Source organism: Microtus pennsylvanicus, chromosome 4 (assembly GCF_037038515.1).
Source record: "Microtus pennsylvanicus isolate mMicPen1 chromosome 4, mMicPen1.hap1, whole genome shotgun sequence".
In the NCBI taxonomy this organism is placed as follows: Eukaryota; Metazoa; Chordata; class Mammalia; order Rodentia; family Cricetidae; genus Microtus; species Microtus pennsylvanicus.
Genome location: NC_134582.1, coordinates 67,970,412 through 67,993,722, shown reverse-complemented (window position 1 = coordinate 67,993,722; position 23,311 = coordinate 67,970,412). Strand labels below are relative to the sequence as shown.

Below are 23,311 nucleotides of genomic sequence, written 5' to 3'. Positions count from 1 at the left end.
CCATCACCACCGCCACTCAGAAAGCATAGCCCTGAATTCAAGCAGCTCGCATAGATTTCTGATGGGTGTGAGTGATTATCTCCATTCAACGGTGTGCACGCTTGGGGTGTTTCTGTTTAGTAGTCTGTCCCTCTCTGTGGCCCTGTGTGTGTGTGTGGTAGGTGATGTGGTGTATGTATGTGTGTGGTGTAAAGGATATGTGTGTGTGTTTGTGGTGTGGGGATGTGGTGTGTGTGTGTGTGTGGTAGGTGATGTGGTGTATGTATGTGTGTGGTGTAGGGGATATGTGTGTGTGTGGTGTGTGTGTGTGTGCGGGAATATGTGTGTGTGTGCAGGGAGGTTTGTGGTGTGTGTGTGTGGTGTAGGGGATATGTATGTGTATGTGTGTGTGGTGTGGAGGATGTGGTGTGTGTGTGTGCAGGGATGTTTGTGGTGTGTGTGTGTGTGTGTGTGTGTGTGCGGGAATGTGTGTGTGTGTGCGGGAATGTGTGTGTGTGGTGTAGGGGATATGTGTGTGTGGTTGGGGGATGTGGTGTGTGTGTGTGTGTGCGGGAATGTGTGTGTGTGTGTGTGTGTGTGTGCAGGGATGTTTGTGGTGTGTGTGTGTGCGGGAATGTGTGTGTGTGTGTGTGCAGGGATGTTTGTGGTGTGTGTGTGTGTGTGGTGCAGGGGATATGTGTGTGTGGTTGGGGGATGTGGTGTGTGTGTGTGTGTGTGTGTGGGAATGTGTGTGTGCAGGGATGTTTGTGGTGTGTGTGTGTGTGGTGTAGGGGATAGGTGTGTGTGTGTGTGTGTGGTTGGGGGATGTGGTGTGGGGTGTGTGTATATGTTGTGTGTGGTGGGGGGATGTGTGTATGTGTGTGTGTATGTGTACTGTTAGACAAACATCCTATCCCCTCTTTACTTTCATTTAGAGAACATGTCTAACTTAGTTGTCTAGATTGGCTTTGAACTTGCTATTCTCCTGTCTCAGCCTCTTGAGTAAGTGAGGACTTGCAGGCTTATACAACCAGGCCTGGCTTTGGCTGTGCAGACAGCTGCTATCAAGTGTTCACTCTGGCACCATATCTGTCTTCAATGGGGTTAGAGAGGAACACCTAATTACGAAGGAGGTTTCAGAAGATTCCTTGCAAAATGGCTTTCACCAGGACAACAGTTTTACCTGTGATGACTTGTTTGTCAACTTAACACGACTTAGAATCACCTGAGAAGAAAGTTTAGGTCAGGTTGACTTGTCACGTGTGTGGGGGTGTATCTGTGGGTGTTGTCTAGATTGCCTCAACTGGTGTGGGGAGTAACAACCTGAAAATAGGGGCGCCATTGCCTGGTCAGGAGCCTGGACTATTAGAGTGGAGGAAGCTAGCTGAGCAGTCAGTGTGCATGGTGAGAGCAGAGGAAGCTAGCTGAGCAGTCAGTGTGCATGGTGAGAGTGGAGGAAGCTAGCTGAGCAGTCAGTGTGCATGGTGAGAGTGGAGGAAGCTAGCTGAGCAGTCAGCATGCGTGCATGGTGAGAGCAGAGGAAGCTAGCTGAGCATGCGTGCATGGTGAGAGTGGAGGAAGCTAGCTGAGCAGTCAGCGTGCATGGTGAGAGCAGAGGAAGCTAGCTGAGCAGTCAGTGTGCATGGTGAGAGTGGAGGAAGCTAGCTGAGCATGCGTGCATGGTGAGAGTGGAGGAAGCTAGCTGAGCAGTCAGTGTGCATGGTGAGAGTGGAGGAAGCTAGCTGAGCAGTCAGTGTGCATGGTGAGAGTGGAGGAAGCTAGCTGAGCATGCGTGCATGGTGAGAGCAGAGGAAGCTAGCTGAGCAGTCAGTGTGCATGGTGAGAGTGGAGGAAGCTAGCTGAGGAGTCAGTGTGCATGGTGAGAGCAGAGGAAGCTAGCTGAGCAGTCAGTGTGCATGGTGAGAGCAGAGGAAGCTAGCTGAGGAGTCAGTGTGCATGGTGAGAGTGGAGGAAGCTAGCTGAGCATGCGTGCATGGTGAGAGTGGAGGAAGCTAGCTGAGCATGCGTGCATGGTGAGAGTGGAGGAAGCTAGCTGAGCATGCGTGCATGGTGAGAGTGGAGGAAGCTAGCTGAGCATGCGTGCATGGTGAGAGTGGAGGAAGCTAGCTGAGCAGTCAGTGTGCATGGTGAGAGTGGAGGAAGCTAGCTGAGCAGTCAGTGTGCATGGTGAGAGTGGAGGAAGCTAGCTGAGCAGTCAGTGTGTGTGGTGAGAGTGGAGGAAGCTAGCTGAGCATGCGTGCATGGTGAGAGCAGAGGAAGCTAGCTGAGCAGTCAGTGTGCATGGTGAGAGCAGAGGAAGCTAGGTGAGCAGTCAGTGTGCATGGTGAGAGTGGAGGAAGCTAGCTGAGCAGTCAGTGTGCATGGTGAGAGCAGAGGAAGCTAGCTGAGCAGTCAGTGTGCATGGTGAGAGTGGAGGAAGCTAGCTGAGCAGTCAGTGTGCATGGTGAGAGTGGAGGAAGCTAGCTGAGCATGCGTGCATGGTGAGAGTGGAGGAAGCTAGCTGAGCATGCGTGCATGGTGAGAGCAGAGGAAGCTAGCTGAGCATGCGTGCATGGTGAGAGCAGAGGAAGCTAGCTGAGCAGTCAGTGTGCATGGTGAGAGCAGAGGAAGCTAGCTGAGCATGCGTGCATGGTGAGAGTGGAGGAAGCTAGCTGAGCAGTCAGTGTGCATGGTGAGAGTGGAGGAAGCTAGCTGAGCATGCGTGCATGGTGAGAGCAGAGGAAGCTAGCTGAGCATGCGTGCATGGTGAGAGTGGAGGAAGCTAGCTGAGCATGCGTGCATGGTGAGAGCAGAGGAAGCTAGCTGAGCATGCGTGCATGGTGAGAGTGGAGGAAGCTAGCTGAGGAGTCAGTGTGCATGGTGAGAGTGGAGGAAGCTAGCTGAGCATGCGTGCATGGTGAGAGTGGAGGAAGCTAGCTGAGCATGCGTGCATGGTGAGAGCAGAGGAAGCTAGCTGAGCATGCGTGCATGGTGAGAGCAGAGGAAGCTAGCTGAGCAGTCAGTGTGCATGGTGAGAGCAGAGGAAGCTAGCTGAGCATGCGTGCATGGTGAGAGTGGAGGAAGCTAGCTGAGCAGTCAGTGTGCATGGTGAGAGTGGAGGAAGCTAGCTGAGCATGCGTGCATGGTGAGAGCAGAGGAAGCTAGCTGAGCATGCGTGCATGGTGAGAGTGGAGGAAGCTAGCTGAGCATGCGTGCATGGTGAGAGCAGAGGAAGCTAGCTGAGCATGCGTGCATGGTGAGAGTGGAGGAAGTTAGCTGAGGAGTCAGTGTGCATGGTGAGAGTGGAGGAAGCTAGCTGAGCATGCGTGCATGGTGAGAGCAGAGGAAGCTAGCTGAGCATGCGTGCATGGTGAGAGTGGAGGAAGCTAGCTGAGCATGCGTGCATGGTTAGAGTGAAGGAAGCTAGCTGAGCAGTCAGTGTGCATGGTGAGAGTGGAGGAAGCTAGCTGAGCATGCGTGCATGGTGAGAGCAGAGGAAGCTAGCTGAGCAGTCAGTGTGCATGGTGAGAGCAGAGGAAGCTAGCTGAGCAGTCAGTGTGCATGGTGAGAGCAGAGGAAGCTAGCTGAGCAGTCAGTGTGCATGATGAGAGCAGAGGAAGCTAGCTGAGCAGTCAGTGTGCATGGTGAGAGTGGAGGAAGCTAGCTGAGCATGCGTGCATGGTGAGAGTGGAGGAAGCTAGCTGAGCATGCGTGCATGGTGAGAGCAGAGGAAGCTAGCTGAGCAGTCGGTGTGCATGGTGAGAGCAGAGGAAGCTAGCTGAGCAGTCAGTGTGCATGGTGAGAGTGGAGGAAGCTAGCTGAGCAGTCAGTGTGCATGGTGAGAGTGAGGAAGCTAGCTGAGCAGTCAGTGTGCATGGTGAGAGCAGAGGAAGCTAGCTGAGCAGTCAGTGTGCATGGTGAGAGCAGAGGAAGCTAGCTGAGCAGTCAGTGTGCATGGTGAGAGCAGAGGAAGCTAGCTGAGCAGTCAGTGTGCATGGTGAGAGCAGAGGAAGCTAGCTGAGCAGTCAGTGTGCATGGTGAGAGCAGAGGAAGCTAGCTGAGCAGTCAGTGTGCATGGTGAGAGTGGAGGAAGCTAGCTGAGCAGTCAGTGTGCATGGTGAGAGTGGAGGAAGCTAGCTGAGCATGCGTGCATGGTGAGAGTGGAGGAAGCTAGCTGAGCAGTCAGTGTGCATGGTGAGAGTGGAGGAAGCTAGCTGAGCATGCGTGCATGGTGAGAGCGGAGGAAGCTAGCTGAGCATGCGTGCATGGTGAGAGCGGAGGAAGCTAGCTGAGCATGCGTGCATGGTGAGAGTGGAGGAAGCTAGCTGAGCAGTCAGTGTGCATGGTGAGAGTGGAGGAAGCTAGCTGAGCAGTCAGTGTGCATGGTGAGAGCGGAGGAAGCTAGCTGAGCATGCGTGCATGGTGAGAGCGGAGGAAGCTAGCTGAGCATGCGTGCATGGTGAGAGTGGAGGAAGCTAGCTGAGCAGTCAGTGTGCATGGTGAGAGTGGAGGAAGCTAGCTGAGCATGCGTGCATGGTGAGAGTGGAGGAAGCTAGCTGAGCAGTCAGTGTGCATGGTGAGAGTGGAGGAAGCTAGCTGAGCATGCGTGCATGGTGAGAGCAGAGGAAGCTAGCTGAGCAGTCAGTGTGCATGGTGAGAGTGGAGGAAGCTAGCTGAGCATGCGTGCATGGTGAGAGCAGAGGAAGCTAGCTGAGCATGCGTGCATGGTGAGAGTGGAGGAAGCTAGCTGAGGAGTCAGTGTGCATGGTGAGAGTGGAGGAAGCTAGCTGAGCAGTCAGTGTGCATGGTGAGAGTGGAGGAAGCTAGCTGAGCATGCGTGCATGGTGAGAGCAGAGGAAGCTAGCTGAGCATGCGTGCATGGTGAGAGCAGAGGAAGCTAGCTGAGCATGCGTGCATGGTGAGAGTGGAGGAAGCTAGCTGAGCAGTCAGTGTGCATGGTGAGAGTGGAGGAAGCTAGCTGAGCATGCGTGCATGGTGAGAGTGGAGGAAGCTAGCTGAGCAGTCAGTGTGCATGGTGAGAGTGGAGGAAGCTAGCTGAGCATGCGTGCATGGTGAGAGCAGAGGAAGCTAGCTGAGCAGTCAGTGTGCATGGTGAGAGTGGAGGAAGCTAGCTGAGCATGCGTGCATGGTGAGAGCAGAGGAAGCTAGCTGAGCATGCGTGCATGGTGAGAGTGGAGTTAGCTAGCTGAGGAGTCAGTGTGCATGGTGAGAGTGGAGGAAGCTAGCTGAGCAGTCAGTGTGCATGGTGAGAGTGGAGGAAGCTAGCTGAGCATGCGTGCATGGTGAGAGCAGAGGAAGCTAGCTGAGCAGTCAGTGTGCATGGTGAGAGCAGAGGAAGCTAGCTGAGCAGTCAGTGTGCATGGTGAGAGCAGAGGAAGCTAGCTGAGCAGTCAGTGTGCATGGTGAGAGCAGAGGAAGCTAGCTGAGCAGTCAGCATGCGTGCATACATTTCCCTCCATTCCCTACAATGGCTGTGATTGATTAGCTGTTTAGGGTGTCTGCCTTGATGTCCCCTTTCTCTTCTAAGTATTTTCTCAGAGTGACTGAAGTGAAGCTAGGGTTCCACCTATAGAGCAGTACAATGCCAAGTGGGACATGAAGCTTGACCCCCAGTTCTCTCTGCTTCATCTTGGCTGGTTCTAAGGAAAAGCTTGACCGCTGAACAATGTCCAGCAGGGAAACAACAGATCCTACCTTGGTTTCTCTCTGCTAGGACATATCTTTACTCAGCAACTCTTCCCAACAGCTTCCTCTCAAGAGTCATTGCCCAGGATCAAGAGTCACAAGTTCAATCCTGACCCAACTTCTAGCAAGGCAAATCCCCAGCCTTCACTTGGACTATGGAAATCCCCATTGAGCTCTGATCCCTGTGGTCCAGACCTAAACATCAGAATCTGGACCCTGATGTGAAGAGAGGGCCATCTGGAGACTCAGTTTCTTTCATCAGCTTCTCTGGGCACAACTACTGCTCAAATGTTGAAAGCGTGGCCCAATACAAGGCAGAATTTTATGCCATAGTCAATGCTGACAGTAGTGAGGAAAGATTCAGTGCCCTTGTCCTTCTGTCCCTCTCTCAGTCTTTCACTTCCCTTCTTACAAAAGCCCAAGGGAATTGCTTAGAGGGGGAGATGGCAGGTTTTTGGCTCTATGTCCTACTCTGCCTGTAGATGCCTCATGCTGGGTGTCTGCTGAGAACACTGGTTCTTCTGATGGTCCATGATGGGATGAAGTGCTGGATTTCCGGTGGTCCATGATGGGATGGAGTGCTGGATCTCCAGTGGTCCATGATGGGATGGAGTGCTGGATCTCTGGTGGCTCATGATTAGATGGAGTGCTGGATCCCTGATGGCTCATGATGGGATGGAAAGCTGGATCCCTGATGGCTCCTGATGGGATGGAGAGCTGGATCCCTGGCGGTCCCAGATGTGGCAGTTTCCCCTAAAGAGGCTAGATTTAAATAAGACATGAGTAGCATGTATTCTCCCCAAAAATGAAATAAGAAAAAAGGAATATTTGGATTCTCCAAAGTCATGTCTTCCAGCCCTATTCATAACTTCTTGAAGGTAAAAGCCTCACTGAGACACTGGATGCGGCTGGATGGGTCTACAGGAGAGTAAAGAAGTTGTGAAGTTTCCACCTTCCTCTCTGTCTCCACATAAATGGCACACTGGAAGGACTTTCGGCAGGGAGACCCATTGGGGATTTTTGCTAAGCTTTCTGTTTTTCTGCTGGTCTTATCACTTAGAGTCTGAAGTGAAAACTGATTGGTCCAGGCGAGCAATGCTGCCCTCCAGTTGCCGCTCCCCATTGGGTTCTTATTTTCTTTCCTCTCCCTTACAGCTGTTGCAGGATGCACCTCAGGCCTCCCCAGGGAGCATGGAGGCATGGCAAGATAGGAAGTCCTGCCTGCCACCTCTCAATACCCAGGCCACTCACAGAGCCTTCCAGTTTGGGGACAGTCCCACCAGCCACTTGCTATTCAAGCTTCCTCAGGAGCTACTGAAACCCAGGTATTTCTCCTTTTCTTTTTCTTTTCCATATATATATATTCTGGTTCTATTTGGTGCCAAGTCAGAGCCGATTTTCCAGTCTCCCCGGGAGGCATCTAATCCCAACGACACCGTGCCCCTGAAGGAAGAGTCATAAGACAGGGGGCGTCGGGGCCTTCATGTGCTCTGCCCCCCAACTACAGCTGGAATGGAAATGTGACTGCTGCTGTCACCGCCTCTGCTGCTCAGGGCCCACATAATCAGCTTCGCTCTGGCTGAGAATTGATGGCATTCTAAAAATAAGGCTGCGGTCCCACCCCCGAGCTAGTTATTATTTACGTGATAAAGCACCTTTCTTCTCTTGCGCTCTGTATTGAAAGGGAAATCATTCTCTTAGGAGAGAACGTTCGCAGAGAATGCTTTCAGACTTTCTTATGCTAACCAGATGCAGTCCTGTTGGGGAGTGGGACCGAATGAAAACACTAAGGATGTTGGAAGGAGGAAAGCAAGGTTTGCCCTTTCCAGGTGTCTTGCAGGAAACGGGAAGGAAAGGAAGCCAAAAACCCGGCTTGAACTCTTGGTTCTTGGCCTGTGCTTAATAGTTTCACACTGGCTGTGTCATGTGCCAGTTTGGCTGCTCTGTGGTACAGATGCCAAGGTGGGTCTGGAGACGCAGGCGTTCGTATGGGGAGGGAGCAGGCAGGCACAGGCTGGGAGAGTGGAGAATGGAGTGGGCTTCGTGCTGCAGCACCGCCCTGAGAAAGCCATCTAGTCCTCAGGGGCCCCTGATGGGGAGAGCATCTCAGAAGGGTCAGCGTTGGGCACAGTGTCTATTTTTATCACGCTTGCCATGTTCAGCAGATTCAAACACTGTGACAACTGAGGACTGTCCTGTACCTCTGTAGCACGCCTTCGGTGTACCTTTGTGACCTTCATACACAGTGTGTCTTTTCTCTCTACTCGCTTCTGGGTCTGCCTGACATTTCAGTGAATGCTTCATCACTCTCTAGCCTCCGTCTGCTCATTGGTTATAACGGGTTAATATTGATTTGCTGACAATGGTGACCGGTTAATACTTCAAAAGGACACTGGCCCTTGGAAGTCCACTCAGCCATAGGATGACTCAGATAGGAGTGTCAGAATAATCCCAAGGAAAAGCTTGAGCAAGCAGTGACCCCACGGAAACTCTCAGAACTTCTCATTTGCTGAAATTCGGCTTATAGAACAGAGCAGAAAGAGGCCGGATGTCCTTTAGTTGGTCCTTCTCCTGATGATGTCATTACTTCTGGGAAGGGAGGCCCCATTGTTTAGCTCTGCTCTCTTGGCCAAACTGACCTGAATGACAACAGTCCCTCATCTTAAAGAAGTGGCATCTTCAGATGCTGCCTTGACTATCCCAGCCTCCTCAGCACCTCCTGTCCCCAGCTCCCCACAATCCAGCTCCCCCACTGCAGCTCCCCCACTGCAGCTCCTCCCCTGCAGCTTCTCTACTGCAGCTCCCCCATTGCAGCTTCTCCCCTGCAGCTTCTCTACTGCAGCTCCCCCACTGAAGCTCCCCCACCACCTCCCACCTCAGCTCCCCCACTGCAGCTCCCCCACTGAAGCTCCCCCACTGAAGCTCCCCCACCACCTCCCACCTCAGCTCCCCCACTGCAGCTCCCCCATTGCAGCTTCTCCACTGCAGCTTCTCCACTGCAGCTCCCCACCACCTCCCACCCCCAGCTCCCCCTCTGCAGCTTCTCCACTGCAGCTCCCCACCACCTCCCACCCCCAGTTCCCCCTCTGCAGCTTCTCCACTGCAGCTCCCCTGCTGCAGCTCCCCACCACATCCCACTCCCAGCTCCTCCACCCCAGCTCCCTCATTGTAGCTCCCCCCCCCACACTGCAGCTCCCAGCATTTTCTCCCTTCATCATTTAGCATGGTGACCTGCTCACAGTCAACCCTGATACCTTCTCATCGAGGTAACATATTGGAAGGTGAAGTGGGATGGGAGTGGGGTAAGGAGTAGAAAGCTGGTCATTACAGTATTAGTTATTTTTCTCATCTATTATAAAAACAAGAAAGAAAAGTCATTTGACTCATGGTTTGCAGGCACAGTCCATGTGGCAGAGAAAGCAGCAGGAACATGAGGTCACATTACACCCACAGTCGGGAAGCAGAGAGATGGGTGGCTGATGGGCAGCTCGTCCTCTTCTCATTTAGTCAGGGATCCCAGCCCCTGGAGTGGAGCTACCGAAGTCCAGGCAGTTAAACCTCTCTGGAAGACGCTCTTGTTGACATGCCAAGGGTGTGTCTCTAAATCACACTGGCATATGCACTCATAAACTACCCCAGTCCCAAATGTTTTAACAATCATGTCTTCAGAAGTTGCCAGGTCCGGCGTGAGCTGTTGTCCTCATCCAGCTTGCGTCCTAGCTGTGTTCCCACTGTCCCACGAAGCTGGTGCTGTCACTTGGACCCTGCACCAGTGAATATGTGAGCGTGTGCTCTTGCGCCCCCTTTCCTCTGGCAGGGGGACTCCTGGCTGCTCTGCCCTGCTCTGCCGGTTCCAGTTCCAGGAGGCGAATCCACTGCTGCCTTTTTGAAATGTTAATTAGTCTTTTCTGCAAGAAGACTGCCTTAAGAAATAGCTCTGGAAAGCCAATGTCAAGCCTGAAAACCGAGCCCACGTCTGTGATGTGCTGTGTGTTCTGGAGTGCATCCCAATAGTCTTTTAAGTTGGCACAGGCGATCAGACACGTCAGGAGAAACATGGAGCTGTGGGCCATCTGGGCAATTCATTTAACAAATATGGGTTCTTCCTCATCTTGAAGAACATTGCCCTCTAGGAAACCTGCTCGTCTGATGAACAAATGTGAATCTTAGACTCACAATGTTGAAAAGCAAAGAACTAACAGCATAATGTTGTCATCAGATTCTACTTCTGAATTATTCATTTCCTCCTTAACTCAATTTAGTCACTATATTTGTTGAATGTGTACTATGCAGTAGAACCTGCCCATATAGCTACAGTAGCAAGATGAACTTGGTCTGGGTCCTCTACTGGGTATTAGACATGAACCGCAGGGAGCCAACACAGACATCCGTTGATGCCTGCGTCTCTACTGCCTTTTCATATTGTCCTAAATGAACCCATCTATGGGTTCCCATGCACCATAGATAATTCTATGGCTGTATTTCCAGGGCCTAGCACAGTGCCTTCTACCTACTGAGCTCTCAGTAAATGTTTGTTGTTTGGTTAGCTGGCTTGATGAACGGATGAATAGGAAGTTTTCTTGGCTTGATCTGGAAATGATATTAAGCCATCAAGTAAATTAATACTAGCTTTCAATTATTGGCTACATAGTATGTTCTAATTCCTCTTCCAGGACAGTTGCGGTCTTGGGGTGGGGGGAGGCAGAGAAATGGGGAGAGCACTCCTGTCCCATAGAACGCACTCACCTGATGCCCAAATCACATTCTCATTATTCAAGCTGCCTCTGTTCCTGCTACCACCTCCCTTCCCATGAAGACACACAAATAGAAAGCACATTCATTGGGTATAAACAGTTTGTATTAGTGAGGGTGTGGCTCAGCTTGCATGAGGTACCAAGAACAGTCAGGTCCGCTGAGACAGGGGGGTAGCCAGCCTCTAAGCAAATGAAGAATTAGTTACAGGGTAGAGTTTGTGTTTCACACCAAGAGGAGCTATATAAATGGTTGTGCATCATTATGAATTAGCACAACCCTAATGAACTGGTCACTCAGAAGTGATGAAGATGATAAATTTTAGGACATGTGAATTTTACCATAATTTTAATGTTGATTTTTAAGGTACTAGCATATGCTAGAATTCTTGCCATATGCTAGGACTTATACCACTAGCTAAACTTGCCATAGGAAATCTGTGTAATTCCTCCAGAGGTGATCAGGAAACTGTACTGACTGTATTAACAGCCAGTGTGCTCTGACTTCTGGAAGCCCCTGCATCTTTAGGGAGTGGGCTCACCTCTACCCATCTTCTGAGGTGCAGGAAACTGAAGGCATCTATTTCCCTCCATTGTCCATTTCTTTCCTTTTTTTTCTATTTATTTATTTATGAAAGAAAACATCTTACTGCTGTATACCTGAAGACATCTCGGCAGCCCAGGTTGGCCTCAAACTTGTAATCCTCCTGCTCCTGGCCCCTGGGAACTGGGGTCATAGGCCAGCATGCCCAATTCTTCTCTCCTATCTCTCTCTTTATCCACAGGCCACAATTTTCCATGGACATAAAGACGACATCTTCCAAAGGGCTGGTGTTTTACACAGGCACCAAGAACTCCTTCATGGCTCTTTATCTCTCAGAAGGACATGTCGTCTTTGCTTTGGGGGCAGAAGGAAAGAAACTGAGGCTCAGAAGCAAGGAGAAATACCATGACGGGAAGTGGCACATGGTGAGAGCTGGGACTGTGTGAAAATGGGTTGAACATCTTGAAATAATCCAAAATCCAAAATGGCCCAAGATACCAAACATTCTGAGAAAAGACAGAGTACCTTAAGCAGAAAATGTCACTCCTAGCCTCTTTAACAGATTATAGTCAAAATACTAAATATATAGAATTTCTTCCTCTCTCTCCCTCTCTGTGTGTAACCATATTGAACATGAGTGAATTTTGTGTTTAGACTTGAGTTCCATTCTGAGATGTCTCATTATGTATATATGAACATTCCAAAAGCAGAAAACAGATTAGAACACTTATGGTCCCAAACGTTTCAGATAAGGGATCCCCAGTTCACACTTCCAGCTGGTGCAGAATCTACTGCCTCGGTAGCCAAAGTGAAGAGTCTAGAATTATTGCCAGGAATCCCGGCATATGTAGAGGGAGAGTCTGTGTAGGTAAGGACACTGGATGCCCAGCATCTTGGGACAGACTGCCATACACACATGAACCATGTTGGATGGCAGTCTGAGTGTCAAGACAGACTCAAACTGTTACTCCTGTGATCCCATCCCTGACTACCTGGACTTCACGGTGCCCCAGCTTACTTCCCATCCCCCTGGACTTCACGGTGTCCCAGCTTATTTCCCATCCCCACACACGGGACCGCTCCTCTTCTCAGAGCTCGTTCTTGGGCCTCTCTCTGGATACCTAGTATTCTTTAATAAACAAGCAGAAAGCCTTCTCTCATTGCATCCCTAGTATTCCAGCTCTAGGCTGAGTTAAAAGCATACACTAGAAAGGAAGCCATGCTTTTCTGATGATGGAAACCCAAGTGACCTGATGAGTTCCACTCATTAATACCCAACAGATATTGAGTGGGCTGCTCTCTTGGCTCACATAAACATCTTGACTGTAATGTCAGATACTAGACTTCTGGGGAAATGTTAGTCTGTCTGGACCACAGGAAGTCAGAGTGAGGGTACTATTTTAGTTAAAGTAGTCAGAAAAAGGCTCCTGGAGGAGACAGCCACCACGGGAATTCATGGGACTGGTGCTGGGGTGAACTCAGTGAGCAGACCACAGCATTATAAGAGACAGGACTGGGGGCCTGGGGTGGGCAGGGCTCTGATAACTTAAGCTTCAAAGGCCAAACTAAGGACATATAGTGCTGGCTGTAAGTATGTATGTGTTTATATATGTATTATTTAGCGATGCTAACACTTGAATCTAGGGCCTCATAGACCTCGGTAAGCACTGTACCATTAAGCTATAGGGTGTCAGCTGCTTGTGCTGACCTTGACTCTGTAACCCTCCTACCACAGCCTTCAGAGAGCTGGGATCGCTAAGTTGTGCCTTCAGCTATGGCTAATTCATTCATTTATGAGATGGGCTCTCACTGTACAGCCCAGGCTGTCCTGGAACTCACCAGGTATTCCAGACTGACCTAGAACTTGAGATCCTCCTGCATCAGAACAGGCATGTGTCACTACACCCGGCTGGGCCTTGGGATTCTATTACAAGTGTCTCTAAAGCTTTTGAAGCATCTTGAACTGGTCAAGCACAGACAGGAACGTAGTGACTTTTGCAGAGACCCTTTGACTAGACGGGGGCAAGAAGAGAAGTAGGGAAAGCAGGGAGATGTTGTTGCCCTTATCTGGGGGCCGAGGTGGGAGTGGGGAGCAGTGGGGTCCAGGACAGACGCAGAAAGAAGAACAAGACAGACAGCTGCATGGCTGCATGTGAAGTGACCCTAAGGGAGGAAGTCAGTGCTGCTTTTTATGATTTGGACCGGTAGCTGGGCCAATGGCAAGGCAGGGAGGGGAGAGAGAGAGACAGAGATACAGAGAATTGTTTGGGGACCATTTAGACCTCTACTGATGGCGTTGGAACTGCGAGTCCCACCACCACTGAGAGAGCAGACAAGGATTCAAAGTCGTAGCCAAGAGAATGCTCGCCCCTGGTGACGCAGGAGGAATGTCCAGTTCCTGCTTGCTCCAGAGCCTTGCACTGGCTTGCCCTGCCTTCAGCTCCGTGCAGACTGCTCTGACCTCAATCAGCTTGTACCTTGGTTCTTCCCTCCTTTGTTAACCTCTCTAGACCCCTTGGATCTGTCTTTAACTCAGCTTTCATGGCAGCTGTTGAATCTCTGACATGTTCTCATGAAACAACGGTCACAATGATAAACAAGAAAAGACTTTTCCCTCCTTGTAGAGCTACTGAAGGATAGAAAAATGGTTTTTTATATTTCCAATGACCACTATTAAAATATGGGTACTAAGTTGGGCAGTGATGGCACATGTCTTTAATCCCAGCACTCAGGAGGCAGAGGCAGGCGGACCTCAGTGAGTTTGAGGCCAGCCTGGACTATAGAGTGAGGCCAGGCCAGGCTCCAAAGCTACAGAGAAACCCTGTCTTGAAAAAATAAAAACAAAAACAATGTGGTACTGGTTAACAGAGGTAAACTTTTGACTCTTTTCTTTATTCTAAAGGTTGTGTTTGGACAAAGTGAAGGAAGGGTGCACCTGGTTGTGGATGGGCTAAGGGCCCAGGAAGGCAGTTGGCCTGGAAATTCTACCATCATCCCCAGAGCACAGGTTTACCTGGGGTCATCACCATCAAGGAAGTTGAAGGTAAAGCTAGAAAAAAAAAGTAATTCTCATTATAGTTGTTATTACATGAGACATTGAAGACTTCAAAATTCTTTGAATAACTGTTTGACATAGCCAGTGTTCTCAAAGCCACAATGTGCCCGCTCGACACTCCCAGGCTTATGTATAAGGTCTAGGCTGAGACACAGGCATTTAAGAAGTGACCATGGGGTTCTCTTTGGCATTAGAAACATGACTCTCAGTTTCTCTCCCGGGGAAAGGACAGGGGTGTATGCTTGTTGATTTATTATTTCATGTGGATGTTGTATTTGTATGCATGTCTATGTACCACATGTGCACCTGGTACCTGTAGAGGCCTGAAGAGTGTATCTGGTTCTCCAGCAACTGGAGCTATAGAAGATTATGAGCTGCCATGCGGGTGCTGGGAATTAAATCTAGAACTCTGGAAGATCAGATAATGCTCTTAACCGCTGAGCCACGTCTCCAGCCTGAGGCAGAGGTTTTGGGGAAGATGATGTGTCCCAAGCTTTGGCAGTCTCTGCTGCCTTTGCAAAACCTTAGCAAAAGCATACACTTCCTCCTTCACTGCCTACCAACTCGCTGTTGAATCGAAATTAAAGGACCTTTTATTTTCTCTCATAAGTGGAAGCCCAATGTCCGTGATCATAAATTATAAATAGCCACAAACATGAGTTCATGGAGAGGAAGCAGCATCACTGGAGTCAGCTAGATGCTTGGCCCATCCTTGCTCCTGTGGAGAGAGGAGCTTGCAGGGAAGTCAAGATGGATTTAAGAAAAAATACTAGCATTGGCGTGAAGACACACTATCATTGGTGTAGAGCCAAGTGTGTTCCCTTTCTAACCAGAAAGCCCCAAAGAGACTTGAAGAAGAGGAAGGAATGCTTGCAGTAGATACTGTGCCTGGTGGGGCAGGCATCTGTGCTCGATCTCCAGCCCCAGAAGGAAAACACGAGGAGGTCTGCAGACCACATGCATTGTACTGTTCTTCCCTGAAATGACAGTGTTAGCCCAAGACTCGAACTAAGCTATGTTGAGAATGTCCTGACACCAAAGACGAGTTACAGTTGCTGTCCTTGTCAAGTTCAAAAGGGCCACAGCCCACTTGTTTTTTCAGGGGTGATTAGAGTATTCCTTTGACCTTGGTAGGTCCTATAAACCTCACTAATGACACCTAGCTTCCTAAGTGGGGCAGACAGACAGCACCTATTGATAATATTCTATTTAAAGAACGTTTAGTTGACATACAAAGTGGTTAATTTTACTATGACACGATTGCTTGGCCATATTGCTTCGGGCCTGTGGCAAGGCAGGACATCACAGCAGGGAATATCTAACCCGGCAAGGCTACTTGCCTTCTGGTGGCCAGGAGCCAAAAAAGTGAGGTGAGGACCAAGATGGCTTGGATGAGCATGCCGGCAGTGACCCCACTGCCTCCTAAAGGGTGAACAACCTTCCAGTAATGCCATTGGCAGGCTTTTAGCATGGCCTTTGGGACCTTTAAGATTCTCTGTAAGAATATAAAATCCAGTAGAGGTGCTGACCAGCAGAACCGCAGCCAGCCTTGCGTTTTGCGGTTGGGTCACCACCTGGCCTGCAGTGTCTGTACTTGGTTTCAGGTAAGGATTTGGCTGTCTAGCGTGATAAAATGAGGAAAGGTGCTAGGCACTGCCCGTTTCTGTGAAGAGCCTGACAATACGACAAGAGCCGCTTAGGGAAGGGAGAGTTTTTTCGGGTTCACAGTTCTGAGGTGCAGTCACTATGGTAGCGAGAGTGTGAGATAACTGGTACATGGCAGCCACAGGTAGCGGCGAGAGAAACGGTGAAACGGCTGCGTTTCTATGGGTGAAGACTTCAGCCTGTAGGATGGTGCAACTTACATTTAGGGCGGATTGCCAACCTCAATTTTCCAGTCTAAAAGCTCCCTCACAGGTATGCCCAATGGCTTATCTATTAGATGATTCCAGATCTTGTCGTGGTGACAAAATTAGCTGTCAAAAAAAATTGATGAAGAGAACTTTCCAGCCACCTGCCACCAGCACCATGTGTATGTCTAAGGGCGCCATGCTCCTTAAAATTACCTGTAAAAAATTAGGGATTTTGTAACTGTATTGTGAGTTTGGCAAATATACTACTGTTCATTGTTGTAATATGAGCAGGGGCGGGCTGTGTCCCGCCACCCGATTACCTTTACCCGAAATAATTACACTAAAACTGTATTCTTTTAAACACTGCTTGGCCCATTAGTTCCAGCCTCTTATTGGCTAGCTCTTACATATTGATCTAACCCATTTTTAATAATCTGTGTAGCCCACGAGGTGTGGCTTACCAGGGAAGATCTTAACCTGCATCTGTCTGGAGTGGGAGAATCATGGCGACCATCTGACTCAGCTTCTTTCTCCCAGCATTTTGTTCTGTCTACTCCGCCTACCTAATTTTCTGTCCTATTAGAGGCCAAGCAGTTTCTTTATTACTTAACCAATGAAACAACAGACAGAAAGATGACCCTCCTCCATCAGTTCATTCCCTGGACGGTGGGTGTGCACGTAGTGAGCTTCTGCTGTTTACAGCAAGGCACTGCTATCCTCAGAAACTTAGATCCGGATTGGGAACTCTTGCTCCAGGCCCACTTCAGACAGTCGGGGTGGGTGCTCCACAAAGGCATTGATGAGGTGCACAGTATCTCCTTTGGAGTCCACACATCTGTGGTTTGTTGGTAGTACACAGTATCTCCTTTGGACTCCATAGCATCTGTGGTTTATTGGTAGTGCACAGTATCTCCTTTGGAGTCCACACATCTGTGGTTTGTTGGTAGTACACAGTATCTCCTTTGGAGTCCACACATCCGTGGTTTATTGGTAGTGCACAGTATCTCCTTTGGACCCCACAGCATCCGTGGTTTAATGGTAGTACACCAAGCCTAACGACATGGAGAGCCATCTTGCACTTGACTATTTTGGGAACACTTTGGCCCCACTTTTCAGTCAGCTGCCTGGCATTAAGCTATCCCGCTGGCTCACAAAGCCCTAAGAAATGGTTTGTGCCTACAAAGAGTAGTGAGATATTTAAACTGTGAGGTGTAATTTCCCTGTGTTGCAGCTCTGTCTTTGTGAACCAGAGTCATGTTGAGCCTCCTTGTTCTTATGTGAGCACAGACTAGCAACTTCCACCCCCACCCACTCCCAGCATTTGGTTAAGTGGCACCTCAAACTTCAACACCCACAAGTCTCTGGTCGACCCCTTCCCCTCAACTTTTCTGGAAAGCACATGCCATGAACTGTTTATCCTCTGCTTCATTACAGAGCCTCCCCCAGCACAGCTTTGTGGGGTGCCTGAAGAACTTTCAGTTGAACTCAAAACCCCTGGATCCCCCCTCTGCGAGGTTTGGAGTATCTCCCTGCTCAGGTGGCTCATTGGAGAAAGGCATTTATTTCTCCCAAGGAGGAGGCCATGTGGTCCTGGGTGAGTCTGTAAGAACTGTAAGTCTGAAGAACTCTGTCTTCTTTCTTTAATTATGGGTGTTAACTGTTTCTTGTTATTTCTTTTGGAAGACAATTCTGTGTCCCTGGGCCCAGAGTTTCAGCTCATCATCAGCATTCGCCCGAGGAGTCTCACTGGGACCTTAATACACATTGGAAGTCAGTCTGGACAGCGCTTAAGTGTCTACATGGACGCGGGAAAGGTATGCTTACCTAGGAGGGGAGAGGGAGCCAGATCTCACTAACAGACTCAGCAAGTCTGAAGTTAGGGTACAGGTGGAATCCAATATTATACCCAAGAAACCTGGAATTTTATTATGCCAGTACCTGGAACCCAATAGTATACCTGCTTTGGAGACTCTCTACTTTTTTATTAGTGAGTCATGTCATCATAATTCCTCTGCTTCACCTTTGAAATTGAGAAACATCAAACAAATTGAGATGAATTCTAGAGACAACACTTAGTTATAGGTTCCTGGGGAAGCTGCTCAAATTCCTTCAAACCCAGTTTCAATGTCTATAAAATATAGATATAACTCTACCATCTGGGTACTAATCAAGTCAGACATTGCTTCACTTCCGAGGTCAGACAAGAGTGGGTACGTTGGTGTGGCTGCAGACAAATGTGGCGAACTCTCGATCCTAGGGCTTTTGTCAAGAACAGAGGAAATGCCGTATACCCCTCCCATGTTTGTGTCCCTCCTTTTCTTCACCTCCAAGACCACATCAGGTCACATCCATTGCTAGTGCCCTGAGCCCATGGAATCTGCTCTGGACCCTCTGCTCTCTCTCTCTCTCGCCCATGGAATCTGCTCTGGACCCTCTGCGCTCTCTCCTCTCCTCTCCTCTCCTCTCCTCTCCTCTCCTCTCCTCTCCTCTCCTCTCCTCTTCTCTCTCTCTCTCTCTCTCTCTCTCTCTCTCTGCATTTTTGTGCTCTGGTCTCTGTGGCTAAGCTGCTCACTGGCTACCACACCATCTCTCCCGTGGCTTTTCATGGATTTTTCCTCCAGCAATTCTTTTGCTGCCTTGCGTTCCTATCCCTCACGGGCCCAAGTCAATATCCCATTTTCAACAACCACATTTTATATCTTTGAAATGAAATTCTTTCAGAAATCTTCTCTGTAGCTAAGGCCTTGAGTTAAAGATGAATGTTGTACCATTTTCTTTCATTTAGCTTTCTACAGTTTATTAAAAATGGGGAGAATGTCCCAGATGACAATAAAATGGCTCAAACTCCTAGAATACTTTTTTTTTCTATTTCTAGGGATCAAATGCAGAGTCTCTGAACTCTATGCCAGGAGTCTATTTCAGCACCATACTCTGGCCCCAGCCACTATGTCCTGTTTTTGAAGTTTTTAATCAGCATATGATAATTATGCACAATAATGGGTTTCCTAATGACATTACTATAAGTGAACATAATGAATTCAGATCATATTTACCCATGATTCTCTCTGGGCCCCTCCTACCCTCTTCAACTTTCTTGTCTCTTTGGTTTGTGAGACCTAGGTAGCTGAGCTGGTTTTGTTCACAGGGCTCATTGGTGAGGGGTATTTGCCGGGCCATAGTGTATAGCCCTCTACCAGTGTATAGCCCTCTGAAGAAAATGACACTCCTTCCCCAGCAGCCAACAACTGCCCGTAGATCTTACTCACGCTGAAGTTGTAGACATTAAGTCCGTGTGAGTCTCCACCATGCAGAGGAAGAAGCAATGCCTGCATGGGTGGTGGGCATGTGGGCTTTTCAGAGGAGGGCTTTAGGGAGGGTCTTCAGTGACCGCCTCCAGAAAGGAAGTCACACCAAGAAGACGAAATCAAGACTTGGTGACCTTCATAACTGCAGGGACATTGGTTAGCTCAAAACCTGCTTGAGAGTGGCCTGCCCCATGCGGCTACAGGCAAATCTGAGATAAATTATTTATAAATACGCTTATTTTAGCCTTCTCATTTTATTCACCTTGACTCAACCCTTGGAATTCCTGGAGGAGTCTCCAGCCTGCAGAGTGGGAAGGTGGGATTCTGCCTACAATGTGCACCTGACACATGTCCTGTCCAGTACAGTCTGTAGCTTAATGTCCTGGATGAGAGCTCTGTGATGTACCGTGCTCTTGGGGGGGATTACTATGATTGGCTGGTTCTTGCAGCAAGGTGTGGACCTCTGCCACATTTTTGCCTTCCAAAGTTGAGGTGTTTTTGTCTGCAGAGACACTGCTGCACATGAGCTGCTGAGGAGAGATGGATGTCGTCAGGAACCTCTGAGGACTTGGGGAGGCAGGCAAGCATGGCTGTTGCCAGCTGCCTAGGCAGGACCTGGGTTTGTAGTTTGGTTTGTTTGCCTGGAACGAGTGTGAGCAAGGAATTTTTGGAAGCTCCGGGCATTGTGTGGTCACCCAGTACAGGAGTTGGGAGCCAACATCCAGCATGCTCCTGGGGAGGAGGAAAGGGTAAGCTGGCCCCACGAGCCCTTCTGGAGGAAATAGCCAAACGTTTCTGTGTTTCAGGTCACAGCCTCTATGAACAGTGAGGCAGGCGGGACCGCGACATCGATCACACCCAAGCAGTCTCTGTGTGATGGTCAGTGGCACTCAGTGGCAGGTAAGGCACTGGTGACCATTGGTGCAGTCCACCCACTGGAAGGGTTGTGCTGGACCAGCTACTAGAACAAGTTCTCACCCCCAGTTTCCTTATCTGTTTCCAACCCCAGCTGTGCTTGGATTATTTTTATGGCTGTTTCCTCTAGTTCCCCAGGTGCTGTGTTTGGGGTGTGGAAGCTTATGGAGGATTCTGGTCAGCCCAGCCCTGCCCAGAAAACTGATAAGCTGCTTTAGTGCTTAGGGTAGTAACAGCATTGTGGTTTAGGTTTGGGCTCTGAATTCCATGGGAACAACAACAACAAAAAGTCAAGTTTCTGGGGATAGCCATATGACTTAGTGGGTGAGAGCACTTCTTGCTCTTCTGGAGGATGTGAGTGTGATCCCCAGAACACACGAGTGGGTTACAGCAAGCTGCATTTCTAGATCCTGGTGATTTATGCCCTCTTCTGGCTTCTCTGGCACTGTACGCACACACACACACACACACACACACACACACACACCACCCCTCACAAATTTAAAAAAGAGAGACTAGCTTTAAATCCCATCCCTTACTATGGGCAAGTTAGTTATACACTCCTTAATGCTGTTTTCTCATTTGTAAAATGAAGATAAAAATGGTGTAGGCTTCTGAAGAGTAAATGAAGGAGTGTGTATAAAGTCATGGTCTGTATCTGATCTGCAGTGGGCATGCAGTGAGCATCTTTGCACCTGATCTATAGTGGGCATGCAGGGAGCATCTTTGCACCTGGTCTGTAGTGAGCATGCAGTGAGCATCTCTGCACCTGATCTATAGTGAGCATGCGTGAGCATCTTCGCACCTGGTCTGTAGTGAGCATGCAGTGAGCATCTTCGCACCTGGTCTATAGTGAGCATGCAGTGAGCATCTTCGCACCTGATATGTAGTGAACATCTGGTAGGGAGCATCTAGTTTTGCTGTTGGATTTTTAAGGGTTGTTGTTATTTTTCAACAATTATTCAATATTAACTCAAAGTATTTGAACTAAACACTGGTGGAAAGTGAACACACCCTCTCAGAATCTGTTATTTTAGTAATAACTTGTGGTATTATCTTAGAGATAAATGTGCCTGGCGCTGGTAGAATGCTTGCCTAGCATGCATAAAGCCCAGGTTCATCCCCATAAACCATGACAGTGGACGCCTGTGACACAGCATTGGAAAGGAGGAGGGTTAGGGGTCAGAGTTCAAGGTCATCTTGAGATGCGTAGTAAGTTTGAGGCCAGTATGAGACTCCATAAACAAGTAAGTATATAATAAACAAATTTTTATCTCTTCTTGCCCTTTTGGCTAAGATCAAGAATAGAAATATCTGAGCCTAGACTGGCTAAAACACCTTTTTTTTTTTTTGTAAAAAGCAGTCCTCTCTTGGCTAAATTGAAAGCTGTCTTTCAGTTAGATACAATTATCAAGATAGGAGAACTTTTGTGTTGAGGGTCAACGTTTGTATAGACTAACCCTGGCTTCTGAGAAAGTAGCTGAGGCCATATCACGTATGGCTTCTGGAGACAAGAGAAGACCAGAGCTTGGGCTTCATCCCTGCTCAGCCCTCAGTGAGTGTCTTGGTGAGTAGCGTAATGATGTGTGTGTGTGTGTACATTTGTGTTCTTGTGTGTGCAGGTTACATGCATGCACACGCCTGTGGAAGCCAGATGCCAAAAGTGGCTTTCATTCCTCAGGCGCCAACCACTTTGGTCTTTGAGACCAGGCCTTATTGGCCTGGAGTTTGCTAGGTAGTCTCTGCTGACTGGTGAGTGAGCCCCAGGATCTGCCTGGCTCGGCCTCTCTGACACTGGGATTGCAAATGTAGAACTACACGCAGCCCTTTTTGTTTCTAGGTAGAGGCTGAGCAGTGGAACTCGGGTCCTTGTGCTTGCAAGCCAGTCACTTTACCAACTTTGCTAGCTCTTCAACCCCACAGATTCAGTTTAGGGCTTCAATTTAGCAATGTCCATAGAACATCAAACTCTGGCTACAATTGAGTGATGTGTTGAATTTCTACCCAAGTGTAGTATAAATAATAAATGCCCAGAGACAGATGTTGGGGTTCAAGCTGAAGATCAGAAAAGCAAAGAGAAAAGCAAAGAAGCCAGCCGCTGGCTCTTACCTCTACCTGAGACCAAAATGGGTGACCCTGCCTCCAGGAACCGTCAGATTGAGACTGTCTTCTCCCATTTTATATTCCTCTTTAGTGCTGGGACTAAAGGCCTGGCCTGTATGGCTGACTAGTGTGGCTGCTTTGCACTCTGATCTTCAGGCAAGCTTTATTTATTAAAACACAAATAATATACCACTCTACCCAAGGCTGACCAAGTGCCTTCAGACAGGTCCAGGGTCCAATGGGAGCGAGTTCAAAGACAACGGTGACACAAGGGTGGGGACGTCAGACAGTGGGAGGCCCCTCCTCAGGTGACCGACCTAACCAGCTTCCTCTCCTCCAGTCTCCATTAAACAGCATGTCCTGCACCTGAAACTGGACACCGACAGCAGCTACACAGCTGGGCAGCTTTCCTTCCCCCCTAACAGCACCCGAAGGGCACTGCACATCGGAGGGGTCCCAGGTCAGTAACTCTACACCCGTGTTACACCCCAGCAACTCTGGACATTTTCTTCTTAACCCAACAACGAAGGCGCCCCAATGCACGCGATAAAGAGAAGAGCAGGATCTGGGCACATCTCAGGGTAGTGCAGGTCACGTGACTACTGCTTGCCCTGGTCCCAAGCCTGTAATTTACAGTCCTCCATTAAGAGGATCCATTAGCTCAGAAGCCAATGTCAACAAATAATCAAGAAAGTTGACAAAAAATAATGGTCTTTCTTCCCCAGGCAATCAGCTGACTGTGGAGGCCAAAGGGGGAATGGGGCAGGTTGAGATGGGATCACTTCAAAGACCAAAACATTGCTGGAAGGGGCCTTTGCATTCTTTCTTGTTTTATGGCCCTTCAGGTAGTCTGCTTGTTAATTTTATAGTCCTTTTATAACCCATGAAAGGGAGCATGGTTGAGAGTTATTATGTATTGATTCAGGCTGTGGAACTTCCTTCCCTACAGGCAAAAGACAGCTTTGTGGAGTGTACCACAGGGAGGGAGTCAGGGAGCAGCCAGGTGGGCGGAGTCAGGGAGCAGCCAGGTGGGCGGAGTCAGGGAGCAGCCAGGTGGGTGGAGTGAGGGAGCAGCCAGGTGGGCGGAGCCTTGTAGGAGC

At 49.1% G+C, this 23,311-nt stretch overlaps 1 protein-coding gene across 3 annotated transcripts in view; it reads left to right on the top strand.

Annotated features, from left to right (window-relative positions):
- The window catches only part of Lama3 (laminin subunit alpha 3), a 224,241-nt gene that overhangs the window by 200,187 nt on the left and 743 nt on the right, over positions 1 to 23,311 (top strand). For all 3 annotated transcript variants that reach the window (XM_075969274.1, XM_075969275.1, XM_075969276.1), the window contains 7 exons: positions 6,841 to 7,010; positions 11,222 to 11,405; positions 13,883 to 14,023; positions 17,323 to 17,482; positions 17,572 to 17,702; positions 20,000 to 20,093; positions 22,552 to 22,671. In XM_075969274.1, the coding sequence (XP_075825389.1) occupies positions 6,841 to 7,010; positions 11,222 to 11,405; positions 13,883 to 14,023; positions 17,323 to 17,482; positions 17,572 to 17,702; positions 20,000 to 20,093; positions 22,552 to 22,671 (1,000 nt within the window). The remainder of the gene's footprint in view (positions 1 to 6,840; positions 7,011 to 11,221; positions 11,406 to 13,882; positions 14,024 to 17,322; positions 17,483 to 17,571; positions 17,703 to 19,999; positions 20,094 to 22,551; positions 22,672 to 23,311) is intronic.